The following is a 12,072-nucleotide window of genomic DNA, read 5'->3' as shown; positions in this document are numbered from 1 at the left end:
ATAGGGTAGGGGGGAAAAAAGCATCAAGACAATGTTTGCTTGTATATCACTACTGAATGAGAACATACATGTTCGGACTGTAGTAGCTGATACGAAAGCACAAAGGGTCATTCTCCCCATCCTTGTATCATATAAGCAGATGAATTGTGTGGGTTTGAAGTATGGCTGCTAGACCAGGGTGTGGAGGCACGATGCCTAGAGGAGCTGTAATTTTGATACCCCCGTAGGTCTGTAGTGTGCTGGGCTGTCCTTATCCACACCGTAAGAGGTGTGCTGCAGAGCAGGTATTTACCAGTGAGTAGATGTAAAGCCTACTCGGTCCCAAGGCATCCCTCTTGGGGATTAATGGTGTAGGCGCTCCCTGTGTGTAGGTGGTGCGTGTAAACCTGTAGTCACTACTTCTGAAGTGAAGCAGGCACATGATGGATTAGCCCATGATACAAAGAAATGGCAGCGTAGGCAAGATATGATTGAAATCATCATGGTACCCCAGCGTTCTCTTTGTTCTCAGCTTCTGTTTACCTTTGGATTCAGCTGCTTTTGTTTCAGACTAAAGGAGGATTTGGGCACTTAAAAGCTTATCTACTTTTCCCACATATACTAGCTGGTCTAACAACAGGCTATACCTCTATCTTCTTTGCCCTGCCTATGACACCTGGATCATCATGCCTACAAGAAAGTTTCCTTTTTCCTCTATCTTTCTCATGTATCCCATAAAACGCAGTAAAAAACATATGGAAAAGGGGAATTTCAATCTAGAAAAATTCAGGATAGATAAATAATCCCAGGTACTCCCTGTATTTTCTATGCAAATAAATATTTTGGTTTTGTTTTTGATTATTTAACATCTGGTACTGGAAATGTAAGACAATATTTAACAAAAACAAAGGAAAAAGGCTTTGCAAAAGTTTAGTTCCCGAGTCTCAAACACAATGTTCTAATATTGGCAGAGCTTTTTTCCTAGGCTGTTTTTTCCAAAACAACTTTATAATACAAGTAATTAATTTCTCAAAACGTGATGATTTTTCAGAATCATGTATTTAGACAGAACTCGATATGACTCAATGCAAGTGGCCTGAATAACAGGCATTTCTGCTACCTAATACTGTAATCACAGAAAGAAATGAGGAGTGAACCTCACGAGCTCTGCAAAAATGCAAGAGAGATCATTTGAAAGGCTGACCCGATCTTGCTACCACACTCCCCTTCCATCACTTACCGGGGCTTTGTTACGGGAGCTGTGGAAGCACCGGGAGATTCACCGTTTCTGGCCTTCACGTCCATCTGTGCTTTGCTCCACTTGGCCTGGGGGATAATACACACTCACCTGAGTGATTCCACGATACTCCTGAGGCAGATCCTCTACTCTGCATATCTGTAGAGAAAATAAGACATCACCAATGTACATGCCCGCTCTGGGTACAGAAACAGCGTTTAGTTTTGCAGATAACGGGACGCTCCACAGTGCAAACGGATTTTCTTTCTTCCTTTCTTTCAAGCATTTAACTATTTTTGTATTGAACGGATGTGAAATTACATGAGCTCTGATCATGTGAATAATGCATGAGATTTAAGACAAACACATGAAAGGAGCTTATTTTTCATGTCAAACAATTCTTTATTTTTTATGGTACAAATTAAAAGTGACAGATCTGAAGCTGTTAAGAAATACACAAAGTGCAGCTTTACTGACCATACAGATATTGCTCTAGATTAAGTACAGTTTTTGTCAGTTTTTTTTATTTTTTATTTTTTTTTCATGTTAAGCAACCTGTGCAGATAAATCAGCTTTGGTTTCAAAGTCAGAGTAGTAAGGAGCTTTTAAATATCCAGTTTGGTTTCTTGGTCACAAGTCCACCACATCAACTCCTTTTGTAATTATTTGTATTTTTTAGCAACACAATACAGTCCATTTTGTACTGCCATCTTTCCCGCTGCATGCTCCATGCATGGAAAAACAGATCTCTTTGCAGTGCTTCATAAGTGACCCTGGTGACCATTCTGTAGATTATAGCACATAGGACAAAAATAATAATAATAATAGTAATAATAATAATTAATAATAATAATATCACTTTTTAACAATAAATAAACAGATGTGCCCCACATAATCTCAAGTTGGAAACAAGCAAACCACATGACAAAAAGCTCATTACAAAATGTTTTCCAAACAGATTTTACAGTCAAACATTGACATGGAAATCAATTTCCTCTCTTATCTTCTTATTTGAATGTTGGTCAATAACTGGGTACAAGTAGAGTGCTGAGGTAAAACACTGATGAACAGTTTTATTTTTGTATTTCTTTTTTTTTTTTTAAATAGTAACAGTTTAGTATTGCAAGATTGTCAGCAACATTTAGCCATATCTATACAATGTGCATATACCTACATACATTGAGCTTTGGTCCAGCATTGAGAAGACGAGCAAAGGCATTTTACATATTTCTTTTTGGTTATAGCTTGAGTTCTTTGATACGCCTCTACTTGTTCCTTCCTAGCTCCTTTTTGCTTTCTTGTTCTCTCTTTTTTCTTTTTTTTTTTCTTTTTTTTTTTTTTTTTTCGGTAATAACGTAAAGAAACTGGAACCATTTGAATGCATTTGATTTCTTCAACTGTCCAAAATAGCTTTTTAGTGAAAAACATAAAAAGACAAAATCAGAACAGTAAGTGAACCCTTGGTTCATTATTCAAATAATAATTTTTTATATATATATATTTTTTAAAAAATTCAATGATCAATAAATTGGAAAACCATTAAACCTTCACATATGACTGAAGAGACTTTTGTTTCATTTGCTGGTAGCAATCTATCTTTTAGTCACATGCAAAATTAAAAGATATTCAAATGTACTCAATAGATGAAAATTGTTTACAAATGGAAACCAGAAATGTTGCCAGTAACAAAATAAACCAAAATATTTTTGGCCCCCCAAAGATGTATGACTCACACGTAATTTATCTTCCTAAGAATCTGTTCAGGCACCATTTATGCCTCATAGCAAAAATTTGTTTATAAAAAAATTAATATAAGAAGCATTACAACACTTTATAAATAATTTACAAAACATAATACAAAATTAGAAAACTGTAAAAAAAATCACTGCACATGAATGGTTTTAAGACTGTGGGATGAACATCATTTTTTTCTTCCAAGCTGGCGATTTATATTTATTTTACATTTTCACTGTCCTAGTTATATCCTTCTGATATGTACTTTGGAACAGAAAAGAGCTTACATAACTGCTGCCAGCATATTTTTAAACATTTAGTATCTTTCATACACTGTTTAGTTAACTTTTCTTCTTGGGGGGATTTTTCTTCACAAAATTTAGAGCAGTCCCTGGGAGAATTGGAAATTCAGTTTTTAGGCAAAGAATGGTTGATGGTTTTGTTCCCAGGCTGTTGATGATGATGGGGTGGGGGGTGGGGGGTGCACGGTCTCGAGGGTGGTGGCCGAACAGGTAATCGTGTATGTGGCATTAATGACTGGACAATTAGCAGTGTACTGGAGACACGGGTAGGACTTCAGGAGTGTCCGCTTCCAAATATGATCTGTTCTTCCCTGCTTCTCTGTTCGCTTCTGGGTGGTCTCCTGATCGTTATGTAAATTGAACTGTGGCCACAAGTTGAGGGCTGTTTGGTATAGATAACAGAGATATATCTGTGGATACAGGTATCTATGGATAGCGAGGGAAAAAGAAAACCCCGAGGGGCAGATGTTGCTGTGAGAGTCTTTACTTCACGTGTTCAGATTGGATAAAACGTCTTTTTTTGTCCCTCACAATTTGCCTGTGATTACTGAGGTGTTTTCTCCCCCAGTAGATATTTATGTATCAACAGTTGGAAAAGAGTCAATAACAATTCTCACTCTCCTCCTCATAAAAGCAATACTGAAAATATCCTTAAACATACCCTGCTGAAGCTTAAAGCCTAAAATGCATTTGCTGGATGTGAGCCCAGCCCGGAGTACTGGACCCTCAGTGCTCTCCAACCCTGACCTTTGAGAATGCTCACATTTAGAGGCAGTTTCTGGCACAGATGATGGTCTCTGAAGCCTTAAAACTCCACCAAGCATGCAGCAAATACCCCATTCTACAAGGCAAATCCCATTAATAAAATAGTGAGGGCCAGATTCAAAGCCTAGTGAAATCAATGGAAGTCCTTTTCTTTCACTAAGTTTTGGATATAGCCTTGAGTTCTTGAAAACTCTGTAAGAGAGGTGTTATTTGATGACTCCAGCACTTCAGGAACCTCCTTCAGCGTCCTGGGCAGACCAGCTAAAATCCATTACAACCATCCTGAGGTCAGTGAATGCAATCAGGAGTATAGACCAGCAGAATTTTACTCTACCACCTCTACAGTGAGCTGAACCAAATCCCCACTGTTATCTATTAGTAAGTCCTGATCAAGATGCAGCTTCTACCCTAATAGGGGACTGAACCCCAAAGCCTGGAGCAGAACTCAGCAGAAGATGAAAATCGCAGGTGACCTTCACGGGTCAGTCCATACCCCACTGAGAACCTGCAACACCCTTCTCTACCTCTGAGTCTCGGTACACTTGTAAATCCAATGACCAGAGTATTTTAGAAGATGCTTGTCCAATCAAAAAGGAAGCCACAGAGATAAGTTGCCTTTAAAGGAAAATCAATTCACCTGAAACATACTGCAGGTGACCCACCTTATTACTCCCAAAGGATATTCAATGGGTTTCCCTATATCCTGATTGCTCAGCCTAGCCAGTGGTCACAGCAAACACCTGCAGAAACACAGCCTCCTACTGAAGAGGTCAACAGGGCAAGCATCAATACCAGGATGGCATAAAAAAAAAAGCAGAAGGAACAAAGCACTACCACTGAAACAGTCCAGAGTGACATAATGATCAAAACGTCCTCATCACTTCTTGGCCCGTCCATTACTTGTCATCAGAATCTCAAATTTCTTTGGCTAGCAGACTTTGGAGAGAAATTGCTTCAAACAGAACCATAATATCGATGCAATACGGAACCAAGTGTGCAGTTTATATTTATACTACAAAATGAGTTTTGGTAACCTCTCCAGGTTCATGGCCAAAGGACAGAGAAATCCCAAGCTACACATTCGACAAGAAGCACAATGTTCAGCATGGGCTGACAGTTCATCAGACATAATCCTATTCCTTCTTTGTCCTCTATTGTATTTCAGCATATCAACATAAAAGTGTTCATATTTCACTTTTCTTTTTAAAAATCTTCAAACAGCACTGGGTTATGTGGGTTTGGGGAAGGGCTGGAGAATGAGCTGGAAGGGGGAAGGCAGCAAAAAGAATCAGAAAAAAAAAAAAAGAAAAGAAAAGAAATGCAAACCAAGAAATACACCCTTAGAAGAGAAATACCAAACCCCGCAAATCACAATAAAAATAAATTATTTTTGGCACCCAAACACTTGGAGATTGCAAAACTGTTGACTAAAAGAAAAGGAGGTGACTGCTATGGAATGGCTTTAACACCTGTTTGTGTGCACCTGCTGGGGGTGCGAACAAGGATGAGAGAAATTAATCCTGTTGTCTTCCTCTTTGCAAAATACAAATGTAAAAATTCGTAACACAATTTCACACTCATAAAAGAGTAGACTAACAATCTAGTTTGCAATGCCATGTTTCTGACTTTGGTTAATAGTTTTCATAGTGAATCAGCACTTGATACCTGAAAGGCTACAATCACTCCTCCAGGTGGCAGGCTTGTATTCTCTTTTAAACAGATAAAAGTTTTTTTTTTATTTTTTTTGTTTGTTTTGTTTTTCCTTAAAATGTGTTCACATTTTCATAATATACAGAAAAAAAGTAAGCAGTTATTTGGTTTACTTTAAGTCCATTTAAAAAAACTGGCTTTTTCTTTTTTTGGGGAACTAATTCTACGACACACACACACACTAAGTGTTGTGTATTTTTTTGTTTTGTTTTTTAAATAGGAAAACCCAAGGACATTTATAAACTGTTCTGTCCTTCTCGTAGTTTTCTCAGTCTTTTACTTACAAGGGTGATGAACAGGTATTTTCACAGAGTTCGAATGGTTATGTTTCTGTTGGTGTGGGGTTTTTTTGTGTGTGGTTTTTTTTGTTTTGTTTTTTAGGAGTTTTCTTCCAGAGAGTCTGTTAAAGGCTCCATAGGAACTGCTGTCGCAGGCTCGTGTTGTTTCAAACGTTTAATTGTGTTCTTCAGTGCTTGCCTCTTATTGCAGAACCAAACTCTAACTACTTCCCGGTCATAGTTCAGTTTCTCTGCAATCTCTGTCATTTCTTGCCCAGAGGGGTGCGTGTTCTTCTCAAAGTGGGCATTCAAGATTTCAAGGGCTTGTGGCGTGAATGAGGTACGCCTCTTGCGCTTTTTGGATGGTTCGCTTCCAATAAACTCGGTAAGGTTCTGCATACCTGCTCGATGGCGGGCCTCAGCCTCAGCCATCCACCGCTCAAGCACCGGCTTTATCTTCTGGGCACTTTTAGGGGTGATGTCCAGCTTTTCAAACCTGGCAGGATACAAAAGGCCAGGGTTCAGTTTGGCTGTCAGACTGCTAGCTATAGTGTTCTCTTGGGCTTCCTGTGGTAGGAAAAAGTGGCTTCTCAGGATGGTGTGTCTGAGGGAAAATTGAGAAAGAAGAGTCTTACACTGATGCTCTGCCAGGGTGGGACTTCCTGCCTGCCTGATTAATTGACTGGCAGAGGCAATTTACAATGGATTACGAAAACTATCAGATAGGTATCTATAAATAAATATATATATAGCTAGATATTTAAGCTAACACAAAACGAGCACTACAACAAAATTCTAAGTACACTAAATAATACAGGTTATGAGTCGCATTTTCGTATTTCTGACGATCTTCAAAACCCTTAAGGCTAAGTCTAATTACAGGAAATGACATCAAAGGTAATTGCTCTTTATCACCTTGTCTTTGTGATTAATCCTTTTGTTTCCCCTCCCATTACACATTGTCCAAACACCACAGCTTTAATAATACAAACCAATGACAGTTACTAGCCTCTGAATATCAGGTTTCCTTTCCTTTCATTTTTCAGCAATTTTCACTGTTTGCAAGTTAACGCTATATCCCTTTTCTGGGTCGGAAAAAGATTCCCATAGCTACAGTGGTGTTCAGCTGAAACAGCTGGACACTTTGCAATTATCTTGACTGCCCCCACAATGTGCAAAGACAGACTCATGTTTTCCAGATGAAACCCAGCATAATAGTCTACTAATGCGCTGTGGCACCAAGCTGGGTTTATTGTGGGATTTCTGCAAACTGTACCAGAATGATATCATTTCCTGTAAATGAGGTCTTCCATATATCATTTTGCCATCAAAAGTCTTTTGCCAAACCAGATTTTACAAGTATTATAAAACATCTGGTAAAGCAGCCACACAAAGCTTTAATCCTTTCAAAAACAAGCAGAAGAGCTGAGTTCACATTTCAAGTCTTATAAATACTTGTTTCTTTCATTTACCGAGTTCATCCTCTCTTGCTACACGTTAACCCAAGTCCTCTGATGCCACCCATTCGTATTCCCCCGCTTCGCCTACGTCCACCCCGCACATTGCGGTATTTCATGTTGCGGAAAGGCAACAATTATTGCGTGACGCTGCTGCACTCTCCAGCCCGCCCAGTGCTGAAGCACCGCCACCGCCGCCGCTAATCACGACGTGCTCTGGCAACGAGACCGACCGAATCAATGCCTTTGTGCAAAACAACTCGGTGACTGGAGTTGGCAATTTTTAGTGTCTCTATTCAGCACGTGGCGGCTGCAGAAAATATTCCAGCAAGAAACAAAGCATTTCTCACAAACAAAGAATAAGACAAGGAATAATTTCAGATAATAACACTCCAGAGAATTTGTAACTGATGCCTGGGATCCTAGTGTGGTATTGACTGCAAGGTGTCCTTCCTTGGTGTCCAGTGATATTTCAGGCTGAAGTGTATGTTTTAGCACGCACTGTCTCAAGTTAAGAAAATGCTGTTATTTGCATGCAGAACATATCAGCAAGGTGGTATATTGCTGATATGACCTGCAGAAGCCACCAGGAGACTCTACTTCTGTCTCCGAGTTGGTTGTTTAACTTGCTTACCTTACTGTCCTTTCCATTACCCTGGAGTTCGTACCGAAACTCCTTTGTTACCATTAGAAGTTAAACCTACTATTTCTGAGGAACAGCATGCTGCCACTGAAGCAGCTTGTCTTGGGGCTTAACAAGAAATGCACAGTCATAGCAGGTTATTACACCCCAAAATTATATACATCTGAGGCGGTCAAAGGAAATAAAAAACCTTATAACCTTGCAAGTATTTGGGATCAGCTTCGGGACCCAGTTCTCATGTTCTGAGCAACTTGCACCTCAAGGAGCCCTCTGTAAAAGGTCTCCACATTCTGGGCTTTTGTTAGCTATGTCTGTGCTCCAACTTCATCTTTATTGGGGTTTTCATGACAATTGGTTAGTGGGGAACCCTTTCTCTTAGCAAAATTCAAACCATTCCCAGTGGTTTTCTCAGGTGTGAGGTAGATGGAGGAAATGAGCAGACAGCAGACTAGACAAAAGCAAAGGAAACTGCAATTTATCACTTCAAAGTATAGTATGTTAAACAGCAACTTAAGGCTACAACAAATGGGCAATTGCTAAAAACTCCACCCGTTTTAGGCATTCTTTACCAATTGACCACAGGGAAGAAAAAAAATAATAAAATTAATCCTTAGCAACAGGGAGCAATAGCATTCATATCATTGGCATTGCTTGTTAGTGTTGATGCTGCAGTACATGTTGTTTGGTATAACGATATACAAGTCTTGAAACAAATTTCCCAGCAGTAGTATCCTTGTATAGGCTGAATAAAGGTTATTTTCTACAGGGAGGTATCTTATAAGAAAAAACAGTAGGGGAGACCATAGAAGTGAGAGGATCCTATGGAGCTTTTTGTATTTAACAACAATCAATGGGTTTTATGGAAAATCATTGAGCAAAATGTGAGCTGCAAGCTCACTACCCCATACTGATGTTATTTATAACCTTAGTCTTAAACTGCAGGAAAAGTACACTTCCGTTCTATGGGGAATACATTAAAAGTATAAAGAGCAGATAAAAAGACAGAGCATTTCATGGATCACCAAGAACAAAATCCACTTAAATGAGCTTAGAGTTGGTTTCTTGGCTTTCACTGATGGAGAAGGACTATAAGGCATTGCCCAAGAGGAAAAAGCTGTTACCTAAGTGTGTTTGTTACCTCATGCATAAACATGGGATTACTATAACACACATACATGCATATATGGTGTTTGCTTCTAACTACTTTAACTCTGTCAAGACTGTATTATCATTTCTTATGATTAGGGCAGATTTCTGCTTCTGCTTTGCATACATGGGTTGTCTGGTTTTTTTAGTAAACGTTTGGGTGATAAAAGATGAAGAGCTGCTGGTTTGCAAGATAGCAGGAAGGATAATTTTTCCCCTTCTGTGTTGCCTAGGTAAATTATCATTAACATCCTATATGTGAAGTGCTAACCACAGTAACACAGGTTTTAACTTAGCAGGGATGCAGCCATGAAATATTTGTTCAGTAACCCTATCTGTAGAAAATGGCACAGTATGAAGAGGGTCAGCTGGTGCTTATCCAGCATCAGCAGGGTCTCCAGCTCATCTACTGAATTAAGTCTCAATGCCAGGAACATTGTTTCTCACTTGTTTAAAAAAGGAGGAGGGGAAAAAAAAAGACTAAAGTTACTTTAGGGGTACACAATAAGAACATTTTCTCTGCCAGATAGCAACATTATTGGCTAATTTAAGTCCCAGATTAAATAATACATTCTAAAGACATGAGACTCAATCACAGGCATGCTCCTTGCAGTAAGCTAAATAATTAATTATTAAGAACAAAGAGAGGAGAGGAGAGTTTATGATGTAACTTGTTACCTGCAGATGGCAGACTGGCTATAGGCTGGGCCTTCGGTGGCGCTTAGGGCTTGGCCAACTTGAGTCTGTGTCAGGCCAAGGGACAGGCGCCGGATTTTAAAAGCTTTGGCAAATTCTCGGATTTCTTCCAGATTCACCCCATCCACCTCTCCAGTGGCTGTTTGAGGATCTGTTGAAATATTTTTTTAATCATGTCAGTTCTTCACATCATATATGAGTGAGCTAGGCTTACACCAGCTTTCATTGTGAAGATGTTCATGTTCTTTTTTTTAAATACTTATTCCTTTCTCTTCCCCAGACAGAAACAGGCTTGCTTTGTCAGGTGTGTTATGAAGCATGTTCAGATTGCTAAAATGCTAACTAGGCTGCAGTGTTTCCAGGTGCTGGTGAAAGATTTTCAAAGGCATATTTTGTTGCTGAATTCCTGAAAATGGCCAACTCGCCTCAGAGTGAGTGGGTGCCTGGCCTCCTCACTGCCATTTGTGCCTTGCAAAATATGCCCCAGGTTGACAAGTCACGTTCCCCGTTTTCCCTTCTTATCACATACAGAAGGAAGGCTGGTGTTAATATATTTATTTGCAGTCTGTGGGGAGGGCTAAATATACGCATGAACTGCTCAGGTTTTTAATTTGAAATCAAGACCTTCTGCTTTATCTAAAATTAATGCCAAACAAGGAGATTCACAAACCTTCCTTCCCTCTTTCACAATACCCAACCCAAACTGCCAGCCAAATGTCCAAAAGAACCCAGCAAATGAACAAGCCCAAACGAAATGCCACCTTTAAAAATGCCTTAATTTAAAAATCATCTTTTAAAATACGCCCTTCTGAGAAGCAACCTTTCAAGCTTTTCGTTCTGCCTCCCATCAGGTTGATAATCAAGGAGTAGCAACATCAGCCATTAGGTTTTGATGGTAATGCTGCACAATTTTTTACTTTTACATTAGCCCCTCAGAAGATAATGCTTATGATGCTGTGAGAATAAATCTGTCCTTCCTCTCCATAGCAGTTTACTGACACAGAAGCCTTTGTCCCTGAAAGGGCACATAATAAAGCATGTCTACCACAGGAAAGCTCCTTTGGTGCTGGATAACTCGGTCAATTTAGGACTTATCAAGGGAAATGACACAACAGCTGGAGAATGGAACTTCCCACCCCCCCACCCCCCCCCCCCCCGCAAGCTACTGATCCCTGGCTAAATGAAAGCGTTTGCCAAGTCAGAGACAGCATGGGACTGGGATGGTGGAAGATTTCAAAGTGTTGTGCAATCCTGCGTGTAGTGAAGCCATTCTCCCAGCCAGACATCTCTATTGTTCTTCACTTCACTCCTCAGACTTCTTAGGTGAAAAGTTTGCAGCACAATAACCCATCAATTTCTGTAAATGCAAGCAGTTGTCCAAGGACGGTGCTAGACCACATTACTATTCTGAACCCTATATGAGAGTGGCTCCTGCTAGTACTGCTACAGCTAAGGGCTTGTCAGCATTACAGTAACAAAGCTTTTATTTTCAGGGGTTTATAAACCTGATGTAAAATTCCCTTATGATGGAAATGTCCTATAAAAAATCTTTTAGTCCAATAATAGACAAAGGGAAGAGGTCTTTCTGCTGTATGAATTTAGCCTGTATCGATTCATAGCTTGAATGTAAGAAGCACACACAGCAATAGTATTTTAAAAATACTCGTCTATGCAACCAGGGACCACATGAACTATGCAGACAGGTAAACACGCACATAGGCTGAACCTAGTTTTGACACTGCTCCACACTCAGAACCATCCTTCCTGTTGTCAGTGCTGTGCTTGAGCTCACCTGTGCACAGATGCATGCACACATCCAGTATAAAGCTAGGGTGCGTACTGCTTTTAAGTAGCTGGTGCTGTGACAGGGGTCACTCAGGTTTGCAAAATAATTGCCTTTAGAGGTGTGAAATTTCCCTACTTACCCCATACACAGTCTATCCAGCATACCAGTTCTGATTTTTGGAGACAGAACGGAGCTGGATGCTTATCTGCCCTTTGGATCTCTGAAGAGCAACTGATAAATGTACAAAATATCATAAATGATAATGGCCTCAAAGATTCCCTTGAGTAAAGTGCACTAAGATGGTGACCTTCCTCACCTCTTTCCTTCCTTCACTTTAAG

The 12,072-nt window shown here is 39.7% G+C and overlaps 1 protein-coding gene across 2 annotated transcripts in view; it reads right to left on the bottom strand.

Moving 5' to 3' along the window:
• Positions 1-1,596: 1,596 nt before the first annotated feature.
• POU6F2 (POU class 6 homeobox 2) overlaps positions 1,597-12,072 on the bottom strand; it is a 318,794-nt gene continuing 308,318 nt past the window's right edge. For both annotated transcript variants that reach the window (XM_074886724.1, XM_074886634.1), the window contains 2 exons: positions 9,930-10,098; positions 1,597-6,609 (listed from right to left, as the gene is read on the bottom strand). In XM_074886724.1, the coding sequence (XP_074742825.1) occupies positions 6,105-6,609; positions 9,930-10,098 (674 nt within the window). In that variant the 3' untranslated portion in view covers positions 1,597-6,104. The remainder of the gene's footprint in view (positions 6,610-9,929; positions 10,099-12,072) is intronic.

Source organism: Strix uralensis, chromosome 1, assembly GCF_047716275.1.
Source record: "Strix uralensis isolate ZFMK-TIS-50842 chromosome 1, bStrUra1, whole genome shotgun sequence".
NCBI lineage: Eukaryota > Metazoa > Chordata > Aves > Strigiformes > Strigidae > Strix > Strix uralensis.
This window is presented reverse-complemented; position numbering and strand designations above follow the sequence as displayed.